The sequence below is a fragment of the Nesoenas mayeri genome (assembly GCF_963082525.1).
Source record: "Nesoenas mayeri genome assembly, contig: SCAFFOLD_113, whole genome shotgun sequence".
In the NCBI taxonomy this organism is placed as follows: domain Eukaryota; kingdom Metazoa; phylum Chordata; class Aves; order Columbiformes; family Columbidae; genus Nesoenas; species Nesoenas mayeri.
This window is the reverse complement of record NW_027659944.1, coordinates 36,032-55,933: the sequence shown is the minus strand read 5'-3', so window position 1 is coordinate 55,933 and position 19,902 is coordinate 36,032. Positions and strand designations below refer to the sequence as shown.

Below are 19,902 nucleotides of genomic sequence, written 5' to 3'. Positions count from 1 at the left end.
CTCCGATCCCCCCCCACCCCGAGAGCCGTCGGAAAAGGGACCCAGGCGTCCGGGAGGGCTCCACCCCCCCCCCCCACCAGCCCCCCCTCCCAAAAAATGGACCCAGGCGTCCGGGAGGGCTCCACCCCCCTTGAAAAAAAATGGACCCAGGCGTCCGGGACGGCTCCACCCCCTCACCCCCCCAAAAAAATGGACCCAGGCGTCCGGGACACCCCCCAATAAGGGACCCAGGTGTCCGGGAACCCCCCATAAGGGACCCAGGCGTCCGGGAGGCCTCCCCCCCCCACCCCCCCCAAAAATGGACCCAGGCGTCCGGGACGGCTCCACCCCCCCACCCCCCAAAAAAATGGACCCAGGCGTCCGGGACACCCCCCAATAAGGGACCCAGGCATCCGGGAACCCCCATAGTGGACCCAGGCGTCTGGGAACCCCCATAGGGGACCCAGGCGTCCGGGAGTCCTCCCCCCTCCATCCCCCCAAAAATGGACCCAGGCGTCCGGGACACCCCCCAATAAGGGACCCAGGTGTCCGGGAACCCCCCATAAGGGACCCAGGCGTCCGGGAGGCCTCCCCCCCCCACCCCCCCCAAAAATGGACCCAGGCGTCCGGGACGGCTCCACCCCCCCACCCCCCAAAAAAATGGACCCAGGCGTCCGGGACACCCCCCAATAAGGGACCCAGGTGTCCGTGAACCCCCATAAGGGACCCAGGCGTCCGGGAGGCCCCCCCCCCCACCCCCCCAAAAATGGACCCAGGCGTCCGGGACGGCTCCACCCCCCCCCGATCCCCCAAACAAATGGACCCAGGAGTCCGGGACACCCCCCCCATAGGGACCCAGGTGTCCGGGAACCCCCATAACGGACCCAGGCGTCCGGGAACCCCCATAGGGGACCCAGGCGTCCGGGAGTCCTCCCCCCTCCATCCCCCCAAAAATGGACCCAGGCGTCCGAGACACCCCCCAATAAGGGACCCAGGTGTCCGTGAACCCCCCATAAGGGACCCAGGCGTCCGGGAGGCCTCCCCCCCCCCACCCCCCCAAAAATGGACCCAGGCGTCCGGGACGGCTCCACCCCCTCACCCCCCCAAAAAAATGGACCCAGGCGTCCGGGACACCCCCCAATAAGGGACCCAGGTGTCCGGGAACCCCCATAAGGGACCCAGGCATCCGGGAGGCCTCCCCCCGCCCCTTCCCAAAAATGGACCCAGGCGTCCGGGGATTTTGGGGATCCCCCCAAATAAAACCCCAAATCATCTCAACTTTCAATGTCCTTTATTCACACCCTCCCCCCCCCTTTTTAGGGGCTCCCCCCCATTTTTGGGGTCCCCCCCATTTTGGGGCCCCCCCATTTTGGGGGTGTCCCAGTTTTGGGGTCCCCCCCATTTTCAGGGTGTCCTGGATGGGGGGGACCCCCAAAATGCTCCATTTTTGGGGTGTCACAGCTCCTCGACCCCCCCCGGTTTTGGGGTGTTGGGGTGGGGGGGGTCCCAGTTTTGGGGTCCTCCTGTTTTGGGGTCCCCCTCATTTTGGGGTCCCCCCCATTTTGGGGTCACTCGTGGTACATCCGCAGCAAACAGGCGCTGATTCCCGCCATGTAGCGTTCCCATAGCAACTGGTGCCTGTGGATAAAGGGGGGGGACCCCAAAATTTGGGGGGGTCCCCAATATTAGGGGGGGGTCCCCAAGATATGGGGGTCCCCCCCTTCCCCCGCTCGGGGCTGTTTTGGGGTAAAAATGCCGCATTTTGGGGGCGCCCATAGGGGGGAAATGAGGGGTTTGGGGAGACAAGTTTGGGGGTTCAGGTTCAATTTTGGGGTCCAAGGGGGATTTGGGGTCCCGGGTGGGTCCATTTTGGGGTCCTGGGGGGGATTTTGGGGTCCCTGGTGGGTCCATTTTGGGGTCCTGGGGGAGGATTTGGGGTCCCAGGTGGGTCCATTTTGGGGTCCTGGGGGAGGATTTGGGGTCCCGGGTGGGTCCATTTTGGGGTCCTGGGGGGGATTTTGGGGTCCTGGGTGGGTCCATTTTGGGGTCCAAGGGGGTGATTTTGGGGTCCCTGGTGGGTCCATTTTGGGGTCCCCGGGGGGGGATTTGGGGTCCCGGGTGGGTCCATTTTGGGGTCCTGGGGGAGGATTTGGGGTCCCAGGTGGGTCCATTTTGGGGTCCCGGGTGGGTCCATTTTGGGGTCCCGGGTGGGACCATTTTGGGGGTCCTGGGGGGGATTTTGGGGTCCCTGGTGGGTCCATTTTGGGGTCCTGGGGGAGGATTTGGGGTCCCGGGTGGGTCCATTTTGGGGTCCCGGGGGGGGGGGATTTTGGGGTCCCGGGTTGGTCCATTTTGGGGTCCTGGGGGGGATTTTGGGGTCCCGAGTGGGTCCATTTTGGGGTCCCAGGGGGGGATTTGGGGTCCCAGGTGGGTCCATTTTGGGGTCCCAGGTGGGTCCATTTTGGGGTCCTGGGGGGGATTTTGGGGTCCTGGGTGGGTCCATTTTGGAGTCCAAGGGGGTGATTTTGGGGTCCTGGGTGGGTCCATTTTGGGGTCCCCGGGGGGGGATTTGGGGTCCCGGGTGGGTCCATTTTGGAGTCCCAGGGGGGTTTTTGGGGTCCCAGGTGGGTCCATTTTGGGGTCCTGGGGGGGATTTTGGGGTCCCAGGTGGGTCCATTTTGGGGTCCTGGGGGAGGATTTGGGGTCCCGGGTGGGTCCATTTTGGGGTCCAAGGGGGGGGATTTTGGGGTCCTGAGTGGGTCCATTTTGGGGTCCTGGGTTTTGGGGTCCCAGGTGGGTCCATTTTGGAGTCCCAGGGGGGTTTTTGGGGTCCCTGGTGGGTCCATTTTGGGGTCCCCGGGGGGGGATTTGGGGTCCCAGATGGGTCCATTTTGGGGTCCCGGGGGGGGGGGATTTTGGGGTCCGGGTTGGTCCATTTTGGGGTCCTGGGGGGGATTTTGGGGTCCTGGGTGGGTCCATTTTGGGGTCCAAGGGGGTGATTTTGGGGGTCCCTGGTGGGTCCATTTTGGGGTCCCCGGTGGGGGATTTGGGGTCCCAGGTGGGTCCATTTTGGTGGTCCCGGGTGGGTCCATTTTGGGGTCCTGGGGGGGATTTGGGGTCCTGAGTGGGTCCCATTTTGGGGTCCTGGGGGAGGATTTGGGGTCCCAGGTGGGTCCATTTTGGGGTCCCGGGTGGGTCTATTTTGGGGTCCTGGGGGAATTTTGGAGGTCCCGGTGGGTCCATTTTGGGGTCCTGGAGGGGATTTGGATCCCGGGTGGGTCCATTTTGGTGTCCCCGGGGTGGGATTTTAGCCTTCCAAGAGTCATTTTGGGGTCCCTGGGGCTGATTTTGGGGTCCCCGGGGGGGGTTTTGGGGTCCCCGAGTGTGAATTTTGGGGGTCCCGGGGGGGATTTTGGGGTGTATTTTTGGGGGGACCCACCTGAACCCCCCCAGCGCCCGCGGAGCCGCCGTGTAGCTGCCCAGGAAGAGCCGCAGGTCCCCGATCGACCACTTGTCCGAGCGGCACGGCTCCACCACCTGCCGGACGCCGGGGTCCCTCAGGACGCCTGGGTCCCTTCCCGGACGCCTGGGTCCCCCTCCTGAACTCCTGGGTCCCCTCCCGAACTCCTGGGTCCCTCCTGAACTCCTGGGTCCCTCCTGAACTCCTGGGTCCCTCCCAAACCCTTGGGTCCCCTCCTGAGTTGCTGGGTCCCTGGGGCACTCCTGGGTCCCTCCCGAACTCCTGGGTCCCCCCAGAACTCCTGGGTCCCCCCAGAACTCCTGGGTCCCCTCAGAACTCCTGGGTCCCTCTCGAACTCCTGGGTCCCCTCCCGGACGCCTGGGTCCCCTCCCGGACACCTGGGTCCCCCCCGAACTCCTGGGTCCCTGAACTCCTGGGTCCCTGGGGCATTCCTGGGTCCCATCCCGAACTCCTGGGTCCCTCCCGAACTCCTGGGTCCCCTCCCCGACTCCTGGGTCCCCAAAACCCCATACACCACCCATAACACCCCAAAGCCCCCAGTCTGCCCAGGGTCCTGGTTTGGGGTCCCAGTTGTGGGTCTGGGGTGCAGTTGTGGGTCTGGGGTCCCGGTTGTGGGTCTGGGGTGCAGTTGTGGGTCTGGGGTCCCAGTTGTGGGTCTGGGATCCCAGTTGGGGGTCTGGGGACCCACTTGGGGGTCTGGGGTGCAGTTGTGGGTCTGGGGTCCCACTTGTGGGTCTGGGGTTCCACTTGGGGGTCTGGGGTCCCAGTTGTGGGTCTGGGGTCCCAGGTGTGGGTCTGGGGGTTCCACTTGGGGGTCTGGGGTCCCGGACGTGGGTCTGGGGTCCCAGCTGTGGGTCTGGGGTCCCACTTGGGGGTCTGGGGTTCCACTTGGGGGTCTGGGGGTCCCAGTTTTGGGGTCTGGGCTCCCACTTGTGGGTCTGGGGTCCCAGCTGTGGGTCTGGGGTCCCACTTGTGGGTCTGGGATGCAGTTGTGGGTCTGGGGTCCCAGTTGTGGGTCTGGGGTGCAGTTGTGGGTCTGGGGTCCCAGCTGTGGGTCTGGGGTTCCACTTGGGGGTCTGGGGTCCCGGACGTGGGTCTGGGGTCCCACTTGTGGGTCTGGGGTCCCACTTGGGGGTCTGGGGTTCCACTTGGGGGTCTGGGGGTCCCAGTTTTGGGTCTGGGCTCCCACTTGTGGGTCTGGGGTCCCACTTGTGGGTCTGGGATGCAGTTGTGGGTCTGGGGTCCCAGTTGTGGGTCTGAGGTCCCGGTTGTGGGTCTGGGGTCCCACTTGTGGGTCTGAGGTCTCACTTGTGGGTCTGTGGTCCCAGCTGTGGGTCTGGGGTCCCACTTGTGGGGCTGCCCCACGGCGCTCACCTTCTCCACCAGGTCCACGAAGAAGTCCCCGCACGTCGCGGGGGTGGGGCAGCTTGAGCCCCACGTTCACCAGCGCCCGCGACAGCGCCTGCGGACCCAGGCGTCCGGGAGGGACCCAGGCGTCCGGGAGGGACCCAGGCGTCCGGGAGAGGACCCAGGCGTCCGGGGGAGACACAGGAGTTCAGGGGGAAACAGGAGTTCAGGGGGGACCCAGGAGTTCGGGAAGGGACCCAGGAGTGCCCCAGGGACCCAGGAGTTCGGGAGGGGACCCAGGAGTTCAGAGGGACCCAGGAGTTCGGGAGGGACCCAGGAGTTCAGAGGGACCCAGGAGTTCGAGAGGGACCCAGGAGTTTGGGAGGGACCCGGAGATCGGGGGGGACCCAGGAGTGCCCCCGGAGGGACCCAGGAGTGCCCCAGGGACCCAGGAGTTCAGGAGGGGACCCAGGAGTTCAGGAGGGACCCAGGAGTTCGGGAGGGGGCCCAGGAGTTTGGGAGGGGACCCAGGAGTTCGGGAGGGGGACCCAGGAGTTCGGAAGCGGACCCAGGAGTGCCCCAGGCTCACCTTGAAGTTCGTTTCCATCTCGTTATAGACCGAGATCTTCCCCCGCAGCGCCGAGCACACCAGGCTGGGGGAGGGGCAGGGGGACCCAGGCGTCCGGGAGGGACCCAGGCGTCCGGGTGACCCAACCCCACCCCAGGGGACCCAGGAGTTCGGGGGGGACCCAGGAGTTCGGGAAGGGACCCAGGAGTTCGGGAGGGATCCAGGAGTTCAGGAAGGGACTCAGGAGTTCGGGAAGGGACCCAGGCGTTCGGGAAGGACCCAGGCGTCCGGGAGGGGACCCAGGAGTTCGGGAAGGGACCCAGGAGTTCGGGAAGGGACCCAGGCGTTCGGGAGGGACTCAGGCGTCCGGGAGGGGACCCAGGAGTTCGGGAAGGGGACCCAGGAGTTCGGGAAGGGACCCAGGCGTTCAGGAGGGACCCAGGCGTCCGGGAGGGGACCCAGGCGTTCGGGAAGGGACTCAGGAGTTCGGGAAGGGACCCAGGCGTTCGGGAGGGACCCAGGCGTCCGGGAGGGGGACCCAGGAGTTCGGGAAGGGACCCAGGAGTTCGGGAAGGGACCCAGGCGTTCGGGAGGGACCCAGGCGTCCGGGAGGGGGACCCAGGCGTCCGGTGTCACCTCTTGTGCTGGTCCAGCAGGTCCTTGTCGCTCACCAGCACCTTCAGCTCCCTCAGGTCCTGCAGGAAGGAGCGCGGGACGTCCCCCATCCGGCTCGGCCGCCTCGGGCGCTGGGGACACGGACACGGCGCTGGGGACCCAGGAGTGCCCCAGGGACCCAGGAGTGCCCCAGGGACCCAGGCGGCTGGAAGGGACCCAGGAGTGCGGGGGGACACAGGAGTGCAGGGGGACCCAGGAGTTCGGGAGGGACCCAGGAGTGCGGGAGGACCCAGGAGTTCGGGGGGACCCAGGAGTTCGGGGGGACCCAGGCGTTCGGGGGGATACAGGAGTTCAGGGGGACCCAGGAGCTGGGGAGGGACCCAGGCGTCCGGGAGGGGACCCAGGAGTTCTGGGGGACACCGGAGTTCAGGGAGGGACCCAGGAGTTCGGGAGGGGGACCCCAGGGACAGAACTGGAGACATTGCCCCCCAATGTCCCCATCGCCCCCCATTGCCCCCAATGTCCCCATCGCCCCCATTGCCCCCCATGTCCCCATTGCCCCCAATGTCCCCAGTGTCCCCAATGCCCCCAATGTCCCCATTGCCCCCCATTGTCCCCAATGTCCCCATTGCCCCCATTGCCCCCATTGTCCCCAATGTCCCCAATGTCCCCCAGCTCTCACTCATTGCCCCCTGTGTCCAATGTCCCATCATGTGTTGGGCACAGGCCGCCAGGTCCCCGAAACTCAGGAACTGCAGCCGCCGCTTCCCCGTCTCGAAGCGGCTGTTGGCGAAGAACACGATGGCGGCGTAATCCCTATGCGGGGGGGGACAACAACGGGGACACAAGTGTCACCACGGGGGTCCCCAGACCCCTCCGAACCCCCAAAACCCCCCTGTACACCCCCCTACAACCCAACCCCTATGAGGTGAGGACACAAAAGGGGACAATGAGGTCCCTGTAACCACAGACCCCCTCGTACCACCAATCCCTAAGGGGAGGTGACAACAATGGGGACACAAGTGTCACCACGGGGGTCCCCCTGACCCCCCTGCACCCCAAAACCCCCCTGTACACCCCCCTACAACCCAACCCCTATGAGGGGGGAACACAAAGGGGGACAATGGGTGGACTATGGGGTCCCCTAAACCCCCCCTGAACCCCCAGTTCCTATGGGGAGAGGACACAAAGGGGGACAAAAGTGTCACCGGGGGGGTCCCCAGACCCTCCCAAACCCCAAAACCCCCCTGTACACCCCTCTACAAACCCAACCCCTATGAGGGGGGAACACAAAGGGGGACAATGGGTGGACTATGGGGTCCCCCTAAACCTCCCCTGAACCCCCAATTCCTATGGGGAGGGGACACAAAGGGGGACAAAAGTGTCACCGGGGGGGGTCCCCAGACCCCCTCGAACCCCAAAACCCCCCCTGTACGCCCCCCCTACAACCCAACCCCTATGAGGGGGGGACACAAAGGGGGACAATGGGGTCCCCTAAACCCCCCCTGAAACCCCCAATCCCTACGGGGAGGGGACACAAAGAGGGACAAAAGTGTCACCGGGGGGGTCCCCAGACCCCCTCGAACCCCAAAACCCCCCTGTACGCCCCCCTACAACCCAACCCCTATGAGGGGGGAACACAAAGGGGGACAATGGGTGGACTATGGGGGTCCCCTAAACCCCCCCCTGAACCCCCAATTCCTATGGGGAGGGGACACAAAGGGGGACAAAAGTGTCACCGAGGGGGTCCTCAGACCCCCCCTGCACCCCAAAACCCTCCTGTACACCCCCCTATAACCCAACCCCTATGAGGGGGTAACACAAAGGGGGACAATGGGTGGACTATGGGGTCCCCTAAACCCCCCCTGAACCCCCAATTCCTATGGGGAGGGGACACAAAGGGGGACAAAAGTGTCACCGAGGGGGTCCTCAGACCCCCCCTGCACCCCAAAACCCCCCTGTACACCCCCCTACAACCCAACCCCTATGAGGGGGGGACACAAAGGGGGACAATGGGGTCCCCACACTTCCCTGAATACACAAACACCCCTGAACCCCAAAACCACCCTGAACCCCCAATTCCTACGGGGAGGGGACACAAAGGCGGACAAAAGTGTCACCAGGGGGGTCCCCAGACCCCCCCGAACCCCAAAACCCCCCTGTACACCCCCCTACAACCCAACCCCTATGGGGAGGGGACCCTAAATGACCCCCCAGCACCCATGGGTGCCCTCCAGACCTTATAAAGTATTGAGGTCAATAGGAAATGCTGCTGGATCAACTCCCCAAAACCCCCCAAAAAACCCCCCAAAAACCCGCCTGTGACCCCCCCAGCACCCATAGGACCCCCCCCAGCACCCATGGGTGCCCCCCAAACCTCGCCAGTGGGGGGGGCAGCAGGAAATGCTGCTGAATCAGCTCGGCCAAGGGGCCCTTCAGTTCTTCAACCGCCTTGAACACCCGCTTGAAGTTGTCGAACTATTGGGGGGGGGGGGCACAAAAATTGGGGACCCCCCCATAGCACCTACAATTCCCCTCGACCCCATTAAACCCCTTCCGAACGCCTGGGTCCCTTCCCGAACTCCTGGGTCCCTCCCGAACTCCTGGGTCCCTCCCGAACTCCTGGGTCCCCTCCCGAACTCCTGGGTCCCTCCCGAACTCCTGGGTCCCTCCCGAACTCCTGGGTCCCCTCCCGAACTCCTGGGTCCTTCTGACCCCCCCAAAATGGGACCAAACTGGACTTGCCATGTGGGTTTTGGGGACTCTCCTAATTGGGACCCCCCCCTATATTAGGGACCCCCCCCTTATTGGGGACCCCCCCCTTATTGGGGACCCCCCCCTTATTGGGACCCCCCCCCATATGGGGACCCCATTATTGGGACCCCCTGTTATTGGGACCACCCCATATTGGGGATCCTCCCTTATTGGGACCCCCCCATTTTGGGTCCCCCCTTATTGAGACCCCCCCCATTTTGGGTTCCCCCATATTGGGACCCCCTCATAATGAGTCCCCCCCTTATTAGGTCCCCCCCTTATTGGGTCCCTCTCTTATTGAGATCCCCCCCATTTTGGGTCCCCCCCATAATGGGTCCCCCCCATTTTGGGACCCCTTCATAATGGGTCCCCCTCTTATTAGGTCCCCCCCTTATTTGGGAACCCCCTTATTGGGGTCCCCCCCATTTTGGGGTCCCCCCAACTTCCCAGCTCCCACTTTGGGGCTCCCTCCTCCCATTCTGGGACCCCCCACATTTTTGGGGACCCCCCCATATTTCAGCCCCCACACACCCACATTTCAGACTCCCCTCATTTCAGGGACCTCCCCCCCATACTTGGGGACCCCCTCCCATTTGAGGACCCCCCCAATTTCGGGGTCCCCCCCATTTTGGGGTGCCCACCTGTCTGCGGCAGGCGCGCAGGCTCAGCCCGGTCCTGGCGCTGACCTCGTCCAGCTCCTTTTTGGTCCCTTTCGACAGTTTCTTCCCCAAAAGTTCCCTCGCCAGAGCCGGTTCGAAGGCGTAATAACTGGGGGGGGGGGGTCCCCGATATGGTGGGGGGGTCCCCAGAATCGTGAGGGACCCCAAAATCCACCCATGGAGCCCCCAAAACTGCCCTGAGCATCCTCAAGCATCCCTGAGCATCCTTGTCCTGCATCCCAACCCATCCTGTATCCCAATGGGTTATTGAGCCCCCCCGAAGTATCTGGGGGGTCCCCAAAAGGAGGGGGGTCAATGGTATGTTGGGGGGTCCCCAAAATCGAAGGGGACCCCAAAATCTACCCATAGACCCCCCAAAATTGGGCTGAGCATCCTCAAGCATCCCTGAGCATCCTTGTCCTGTATCCCATCCCATCCTGTAGCCCAATGGGTTATTGAGCCCCCCCCGAAGTATCTGGGGGGTCCCCAAAAGGAGGGGGGTCAATGGTATGTTGGGGGGTCCCCAAAATCGAGGGGGACCCCAAAATCTACCCATGGAACCCCCAAAACTGCCCTGAGCATCCTCAAGCATCCCTGAGCATCCTTGTCCTGTATCCCATCCCATCCTGGATCCCAATGGGCTATTGAGACCCCCCGAAGTATCTGGGGGGTCCCCAAAAGGAGGGGGGTCAATGGAATGGTGGGGGGGTCCCCAAAATGGAGGGGGACCTCAAAATCCACCCATGGAGTCCCCAAAACTGCCCTGAGCATCCTCAAGCATCCCTGAGCATCCTTGTCCTGTATCCCATCCCATCCTGTAGCCCAATGGGTTATTGAGACCACCGAAGTACCTAGGGGGTCCCCAAAAGGAGGGGGGTCAATGGTATGTTGGGGGGTCCCCAAAATCGGGGGGGACCCCAAAATCCACCCATAGAGCCCCCAAAACTGCCCTGAGCATCCTCAAGCATCCCTGAGCATCCTTGTCCTGTATCCCATCCCATCCTGGATCCCAATGGGTTATTGAGACCACTGAAGTACCAGGGGGGTCCCCAAAATGAGGGGGGGTGCATGGAATGGTGGGGGGGTCCCCAAAATCGGGGGGGGACCCCAAAATCTACCCATGGACCTCCCAAAACTGCCCTGAGCATCCTCAAGCATCCCTGAGCATCCTTGTCCTGTATCCCATCCCATCCTGTATCCCAATGGGTTATTGAGCCCCCCTCTGAAGTATCTGGGGGGTCCCCAAAAGGAGGGGGGTCAATGGTATGTTGGGGGGTCCCCAAAATCGGGGGGGACCCCAAAATCTACCCATAGACCCCCCAAAATTGGGCTGAGCATCCTCAAGCATCCCTGAGCATCCTTGTCCTGTATCCCAACCCATCCTGTATCCCAATGGGTTATTGAGACCCCCCGAAGTATCTGGGGGGTCCCCAAAAGGAGGGGGGTCACTGGTATGTTGGGGGGTCCCCAAAATCGAGGGGGACCCCAAAATCTACCCATGGAGCCCCCAAAATTGGGCTGAGCATCCTCAAGCATCCCTGAGCATCCTTGTCCTGTATCCCATCCCATCCTGGATCCCAATGGGCTATTGAGACCCCCCGAAGTATCTGGGGGGTCCCCAAAAGGAGGGGGGTCAATGGAATGGTGGGGGGGTCCCCAAAATGGAGGGGGACCCCAAAATCCACCCATGGACCCCCCAAAACTGCCCTGAGCATCCTCAAGCATCCCTGAGCATCCTTGTCCTGTATCCCATCCCATCCTGGATCCCAATGGGTTATTGAGACCACCGAAGTACCTAGGGGGTCCCCAAAAGGAGGGGGGTCAATGGTATGTTGGGGGGTCCCCAAAATCGGGGGGGACCCCAAAATCTACCCATAGACCCCCCAAAATTGGGCTGAGCATCCTCAAGCATCCCTGAGCATCCTTGTCCTGTATCCCATCCCATCCTGTATCCCAATGGGCTATTGAGACCCCCCGAAGTATCTGGGGGGTCCCCAAAAGGAGGGGGGTCAATGGTATGTTGGGGGGTCCCCAAAATCGAGGGGGACCCCAAAATCTACCCATAGACCCCCCAAAATTGGGCTGAGCATTCTCAAGCATCCCTGAGCATCCTTGTCCTGTATCCCATCCCATCCTGTAGCCCAATGGGTTATTGAGCCCCCCCGAAGTATCTGGGGGGTCCCCAAAAGGAGGGGGGTCAATGGTATGTTGGGGGGTCCCCAAAATCGGGGGGGACCCCAAAATCTACCCATGGACCCCCCAAAACTGCCCTGAGCATCCTCAAGCATCCCTGAGCATCCTTGTCCTGTATCCCATCCCATCCTGGATCCCAATGGGTTATTGAGACCACCGAAGTATCTGGGGGGTCCCGAAAAGGAGGGGGGTCAATGGTATGTTGGGGGGTCCCCAAAATCGGGGGGGACCCCAAAATCCACCCATAGAGCCCCCAAAACTGCCCTGAGCATCCTCAAGCATCCCTGAGCATCCTTGTCCTGTATCCCATCCCATCCTGGATCCCAATGGGTTATTGAGACCACTGAAGTACCAGGGGGGTCCCCAAAATGAGGGGGGGTGCATGGAATGGTGGGGGGGTCCCCAAAATCGGGGGGGGACCCCAAAATCCACCCACGGACCCCCCAAAACTGCCCTGAGCATCCTCAAGCATCCCTGAGCATCCTTGTCCTGTATCCCATCCCATCCTGTATCCCAATGGGTTATTGAGACCACTGAAGTACCAGGGGGGTCCCCAAAATGAGGGGGGGTGCATGGAATGGTGGGGGGGTCCCCAAAATCGGGGGGGGACCCCAAAATCTACCCATGGACCCCCCAAAACTGCCCTGAGCATCCTCAAGCATCCCTGAGCATCCTTGTCCTGTATCCCATCCCATCTTGTATCCCAATGGGTTATTGAGCCCCCCCGAAGTATCTGGGGGGTCCCCAAAAGGAGGGGGGTGCATGGAATGTTGAGGGGGTCCCCAAAGTGTGGGGGGGTCCCCAAAACCGGGGGGGACCCCAAAATCTACCCATGGACCCCCCAAAACTGCCCTGAGCATCCTCAAGCATCCCTGAGCATCCTTGTCCTGTATCCCATCCCATCCTGTATCCCAATGGGTTATTGAGCCCCCCTCTGAAGTATCTGGGGGGTCCCCAAAAGGAGGGGGGTCAATGGAATGTTGGGGGGTCCCCAAAATCGGGAGGGACCCCAAAATCTACCCATAGACCCCCCAAAATTGGGCTGAGCATTCTCAAGCATCCCTGAGCATCCTTGTCCTGTATCCCATCCCATCCTGTAGCCCAATGGGTTATTGAGCCCCCCCGAAGTATCTGGGGGGTCCCCAAAAGGAGGGGGGTCAATGGTATGTTGGGGGGTCCCCAAAATCGAGGGGGACCCCAAAATCTACCCATGGACCCCCCAAAACTGGGCTGAGCATCCTCAAGCATCCCTGAGCATCCTTGTCCTGTATCCCATCCCATCCTGGATCCCAATGGGTTATTGAGACCCCCCGAAGTATCTGGGGGGTCCCCAAAAGGGGGGGGGGTCCCCAAAATCGGGGGGGACCCCAAAATCTACCCATGGAGCCCCCAAAACTGGGCTGAGCATCCTCAAGCATCCCTGAGTATCCTTGTCCTGTATCCCGGTTCACTCCCAGTACATCCCAGTGCTCCCAGTTCATTCCCAGTTCATTCCCAGTCCATCCCAGTGCTCCCAGTTCCCTCCCAGTGCCCCCATATCCCCTCCCATTCCCTCCCAGTGCTCCCAGTTCATTCCCAGTCCCTCCCAGTGCTCCCAGTTCCTCCCAGTGCCCCCATATCCCCTCCCATTCCCTCCCAGTTCATTCCCAGTTCACTCCCAGTCCCTCCCAGTGCCCCCATATCCCCTCCCATTCCCTCCCAGTGCTCCCAGTTCATTACCAGTTCCCCCCCAGTGCTCCCAGTTCATTCCCAGTCCCTCCTAGTGCCCCCATATCCCCTCCCATTCCCTCCCAGTTCATCCCAGTTCATTCCCAGTGCTCCCAGTTCATTCCCAGTTCACTCCCAGTCCACCCCAGTTCATTCCCAGTTCATTCCCAGTGCTCCCAGTTCACTCCCAGTGCCCCCATATCCCCTCCCAGTTCCCTCCCAGTCCCCCCCAGTGCTCCCAGTTTATTCCCAGTTCACTCCCAGTCCATCCCAGTACTCCCAGTTCATTCCCATTCCCTCCCAGTGCTCCCAGTTCATTCCCAGTCCCTCCCAGTGCTCCCAGTTCCCTCCCAGTGCCCCCATATCCCCTTCCATTCCCTCCCAGTGCTCCCAGTTAATTCCCAGTCCCTCCCAGTACTCCCAGTCCATCCCAGTGCTCCCACTTCATCCCCAGTTTCCCCGCAGTGCTCCTAGTTCATTCCAATTCATTCCCAGTCCATCCCAGTGCTCCCAGTTCCCTCCCAGTGCCCCCATATCCTCTCCCAGTCCCCTCCCAGTGCTCCCAGTTTATTCCCAGTTCACTCCCAGTCCATCCCAGTACTCCCAGTTCATTCCCATTCCCTCCCAGTGCTCCCAGTTCATTCCCAGTCCCTCCCAGTGCTCCCAGTTCATTCCCAGTCCCTCCCAGTGCTCCCAGTTCCCCCCCAGTGCCCCCATATGCCCTCAGTTCCCTCCCAGTCCATCCCAGCACTCCCAGTTCATTCCCAGTCCCTCCCATTCATTCCCAGTTCATTCCCAGTCCCTCCCAGTTCATTCCCAGTCCCTCCCATTCATTCCCAGTTCATTCCCAGTCCCTCCCAGTTCATTCCCAGTCCCTCCCAGTGCTCCCAGTTCCCCCCCAGCCCCCCCCGTACCCCTGGATGAGCGCGGCCTGGCGGGGGGGGGGTATCTGGAAGAGCAGCTGCTGGCACAGCCGGGGGGGGGAGTGGAGCAGCCGCTCCAACATCTGGAACGTGCGGAAGTGGTCGCGGGTGTCGCTTTGCAGGACGGACACGGACGTTCCGGAACGTTCCAGGAGCCCCCCCCGCAGGCGGCGGGAAACGGCCTCGGACACTGCGGGGGAGGGGACGGCAGCGGGACGTCAAGGGGACGTCAATGGGATATCAATGGGGACAATGGGATATCAATGGGACATCAATGGGGACAATGGGATATCAATGGGATATCAATGGGACATCAATGGTGTCAATGGGACATCAATGGGACTTCAATGGGAACAATGGGATATCAATGGGACATCAATAGGGACATGGGACATCAATGGGGACATGGGAATATCAATGGGACATCAATGGAATATCAATGGGATATTAATGGGACATCAATGGGGACATAGGAACATCAATGGGACATAGAAACATCAATGGGACATCAATGGGACATCAATGGGATATGAATGGGGACAATGGGATATCAATGGGAAATGGGACATCAATGGGACATCAATGGGATATGAATGGGGACATGGGAATATCAATGGCGTCAATGGGATATCAATGGGATATCAATGGGACATCAATGGGACATCAATGGGACTTAAATGGGGACAATGGAATATCAACGGGACATCAACGGGATATCAATGGGGACAATGAGACATCAATGTGATATGAACGGGGACATGGGAACATTAATAGGATCAATGGGACATCAATGGGGACAATGGGATATCAATGGGATATCAATGGGACATCAATGGTGTCAATGGGACATCAATGGGACTTCAATGGGAACAATGGGATATCAATGGGACATCAATAGGGACATGGGACATCAATGGGGACATGGGAATATCAATGGGACATCAATGGAATATCAATGGGATATTAATGGGACATCAATGGGGACATAGGAACATCAATGGGACATAGAAACATCAATGGGACATCAATGGGAATATCAATGGGGACATCAATGGGGACAATGGGATATCAATGGGAAATGGGACATCAATGGGACATCAATGGGATATGAATGGGGACATGGGAACATCAATGGGGTCAATGGGATATCAATGGGACATCAATGGGACATCAATGGGACATCAATGAGGACAGTGGGACATCAATGGGACTTAAATGGGGACAATGGAATATCAACGGGACATCAACAGGATATCAATGGGGACAATGGGACATCAATGTGATATGAACGGGGACATGGGAACATTAATAGGATCAATGGGACATCAATGGGGACAATGGGATATGAGGACAATGGAACATCAATGGGGACAATGGGATATCAATGAGGACAATTGGACATCAATGGGAGATCAATGGGAGATCAATGGGAGATCAATGGGATATCAGTGAGGACAGTGGGACATCAATGGGACTTAAATGGGGACAATGGAATATCAATGGGACATCAATGAGATATCAATGGTGACAATGGGACATCAATGGGACATCAACGGGACATCAATGGGGACATGGGAACATCAATGGAGAAACAATGGGATATCAACAGGAACAATGGGACATCAATGGGATATCAAGTGGATATCAATGGGGACTTGGGAACATCAATGGGGACAATGCGATATCAATGGGACATCAATGGAACATCAATGGGATATGAATAGGGACATGCGAACATCAATGGGGTCAATGGGATATCAATAGGGACATGGGAACATCAATGGGACATCAATGGGGACAATGGGACATCAATGGGGACAATGGGACATCAATGGGGACAATGGGACATCAATGTGATATGAACGGGGACATGCGAACATCAATAGGATCAATGGGACATCAATGGGACATCAATGGGACATCAATGGGGACATGGCAACATGAATAGGGTCAATGGGACATCAATGGGGTATCAATGGGACATCAATGGGGACATCAATGGGGACAATGGGACATCAATGAGATATCAATGGGGACACGGGGACATCCATGGGACATCCATGGGATATCAATGGGGACATGGGAACATCAATGGGGACAATGAGAGATCAATGGGACATCAATGGGAGATCAATGGGGACATGGGGACATCAATGGGACATCAATGGGGACATCAATGGGACATCAATGGGGACATCAATGGGGACATCAATGGGGACAATGAGACATCCATGGGATATCAATGGGGACATGGCGACATCAATGGGACATCAATGGGACATCAATGGGGACATGAATGGGATATCAATGGGACACCAATGGGACATCAATGGGGACACAGGAACATCAGTGGGACATCAATGGGGACATGGGAACATCAATGGGACATCAATGGGACGTCAATGGGACGTCAATGGGACGTCAATGGCGACACTGACACGGTCTCAACCACTGAGGCAATAGGGGACATGGGAAGGGGACCCCGGAGTTCGGGAGGGACCCAGGAGTTCGGGGGAGGGACCCAGGAGGGCGGGAGGGACCCAGGAGTTCGGGAGGGACCCAGGAGTTCGGGGAGGGACCCAGGAGTTCGGGGAGGGACCCAGGAGGGCGGGAGGGACCCAGGAGTTCGGGAGGGACCCAGGAGTTCGGAAGAGGACCCAGGAGTTCGGGAGGGACCCAGGAGTGCAGGGAGGGACCCAGGAGTTCGGGAGGGACCCAGGAGTTCGGGAGGGACCCAGGCGTCCGGGCACACCCGTGTATCCGTCCAGCCAGAGCTGATAAACCTCCTCATCGATCAGCGTCGTGTTCCCCACGAAGATATCGAGGTCACTTGTCATTGTCACCTGCGGGGACCCAGGAGTTCGGGGGGGGACCCAGGAGTTCGGGGGGGGACCCAGGAGTTCGGGCACCAACCGCAGGTGAACCGACCGCTCCGCTCCCTCTTCCGGCGCCTTCTCGATGACGTCAACATGACGTCACCGATGGGGGCGTGCCTCAGCGCTCGGACGCCTGGGTCCCCTCTCCCTCCGCCCCCCCCCACAGAGGGACCCAGGCGTCCGGGCCAAACTGGGATTCCCCCCAGCCCATATTAACCCTCCATATTAACCCCCCCCGAACGCCTGGGTCCCTCCCGAACGCCTGGGTCCACACACACTGGTTCCATTCTGCATGTTTATTTAACGGGGAGGAGTGGGGACCCAGGCGTCCGGGAGGGACCCAGGCGTTCGGGAGTGGACCCAGGCGTCCGGGAGAGACCCAGGAGTTCGGGGAGGGACCCAGGAGTTCGGAAGTGGACCCAGGAGTTTGGGAGGGACCCAGGAGTTCGGGAGGGACCCAGGAGTGCGAGAGGGACCCAGGAGTGCGGGAGGGACGCAGGAGATCGGGAGGGGACCCAGGAGTGCGGGGAGGGACCCAGGAGTTCAGGGAGGGACCCAGGAGTTCGGGAGGGACCCAAGAGTTCCGGGGTACCCAGGAGATTGGAGGGGACCCAGGAGATCGGGAGGGACCCAGGAGTCCGGGAGGGACCCAGGAGTTCGGGGTGGAACCCAGGAATCCGGGAGGGGACCCAGGCGTCCGAGCGCTGCACAGACGCGTTCGGACCCAGACACCCGCCTGGCCCCGCCCCTTCGCCCGCCCTGACCACGCCCCCTCCCGGACGCCTGGGTCCCTCCCCCGCATGCGCGGCTCCTCCCGGCGACGCGGCGGGTGAGTCCACCCCAAACTGGGCCCAGTTCTGGCCCCATACTGGTCCCAGTGGCCCCATACTGGTCCCAGTAACGCCCATACTGGTCCCAGGGACCCCCAGCACTCCCAGTATGCGGCACTGGTCCCAGTTCGGCCCCAGTGACCCCCCAGCACTGGTCCAGGTCACCCCATACGGGTCCCAGTCCCCCCAGTGCCCTCCCAGTGAGGTCCAGTAACCCCCAGTACCTCCCGGTCTCCCAGGAGTCCGGGAGGGACCCAGGAGTTCGGGGAGAGGGACCCAGGAGTTCGGGGAGGGACCCAGGAGTTCGGGGAGGGACCCAGGAGTTCGGGAGGGACCCAGGAGTTCGGGGAGGGACCCAGGCGTCCGGGAGGGGGCACCCTAACCCCCGCAAACCCCCTTCCAGTCCCTCCCAGTCTCTCCCAGTTCCCTCCAGTCTCCCAGGAGTTCGGGAGGGACCCAGGAGTTCGGGAGGGACCCAGGAGTGCGGGAGGGACCCAGGAGTCCGGGAGGGACCCAGGAGTTCGGGGGGGGGACCCAGGAGTCCGGGAGGGACCCAGGAGTTCGGGGGGGACCCAAGAGTCCGGGAGGGGACCCAGGAGTTCAGGAGGGGACCCAGGAGTTTGGGAGGGGACCCAGGCGTTCGGGAGGGACCCAAGAGTCCGGGAGGGGACCCAGGCGTTCGGGAGGGACCCAGGCGTTCGGGGGGGACCCCCCAGTGTCCCCATGCCCCGTTTCCCGGGGGGCTGTCACTGGTTCCTGGGGGGGCTGGTTGTTCTGCAGACCCTTTACCTCCATTCATTCCCCCCCCCAAAACCCCCCCATAGACCCCCCAAAAATCCCCCCAGGGGGGTCCTGGATCCCTCCGGCTCCTTCCGCATCTACCGACACCTTTTGGGGACCCCCCCGAAACTTGGGGACCCCCCCGAGTTGGTTCTGGCCACTCACGGGACCCCCGGTCGGGTGGCGGAGTTTTTAGGGGGGACCCTCGGGGATCATCTTTGGGGGGGTCCCATATCGGTCGCAGTTTTCGGGGTCCCCCCCGGGGGGTTCCGGGAGCTCTTGGCTATTTTAGGGGGGCCCTGTCGGGCTTTTCGGGGCCGTTTGAGGTTACACGCGGTGCTGACACTTTCGGGGTCCCCCCCGAACCCCCAAATTATCCCCCCGCCCCATCCTGACCCCCCCACAAAATGTCGGGGGGCCCTGAGGCGTTTGGCGGCCACCGACCCCCCCAGTTATAATTTGGGGGTCCCGTACCCCGGGAATTTACTGCGTAATGTGGCCTGGGAGGGGGCGATGGACCCCGAACCCCCAAAAATAAGGAGTGACCCCCCAAAATATCACGGGGTGGGGGGAAAGAATGGGGGGGATTGCCCAGAAAATGGGGGAAATCTGCCCGGCAACGGGGTGAATGGAACAAGAAATGGGGGGATTCACCCCGAAAATGGGGGGACCCCCCAAAATAATGGGGGGGACCCCCAAAATTATGGGGGGGACCCCCCGAATTTCGTGCTGCTGCTGGATGCGGATCTGGTCCCCAGCCGGGGGCTGCGTGAGGGGTTCCTGAGGATGGTTTTGGGGGGGACACCCCAAAAATGGGGCTTGGGGGACCCCGAAAGTTTGGGGGGTCCTGAGGACTTGGGGGGGCCCGAAACTTGGGGGGGAGGTCGGAGGGTTTTGGGGGATGCTGAAAGTTGGGGGGACCCCAATGTTGGGGGTGTTGAAAGGGACTTGGGGGACCCCAAAACTTGGGGGAACCCCAATGTCGTGGGGATTCAAGAGGAATGGGGGGACCCCAAAAATTTGGGGGTTCTGAGGTCTTGGGGGGCTCAGGGTGACACCAAAGTTTTGGGGGATCGGGGGGGATTGGGGGACACTGAAAGTTGGGGGGACCCCAATGGCCCTGGTGTCCCCAATGATGTCCCTGGTCACCCCAATGTCCCTGGTGACCCCAAAGCCCCAGGTGACCCCAA

General features: G+C 61.2%; 1 protein-coding gene across 1 annotated transcript; it reads right to left on the bottom strand.

Annotated features, from left to right (window-relative positions):
• Positions 1–1,423: 1,423 nt before the first annotated feature.
• Positions 1,424–17,163, bottom strand: FIBP (FGF1 intracellular binding protein). The gene is given in 13 exon segments (XM_080364706.1): positions 1,424–1,617; positions 3,419–3,516; positions 4,835–4,861; positions 4,863–4,922; positions 5,397–5,460; positions 6,012–6,097; positions 6,099–6,121; positions 6,673–6,806; positions 8,368–8,468; positions 9,386–9,512; positions 14,218–14,416; positions 16,979–17,069; positions 17,140–17,163. Coding segments are annotated over 12 exon segments (1,074 nt in total). The 5' UTR covers positions 17,064–17,069; positions 17,140–17,163; the 3' UTR covers positions 1,424–1,547.
• Between the last annotated feature and the right edge of the window lie 2,739 nt (positions 17,164–19,902).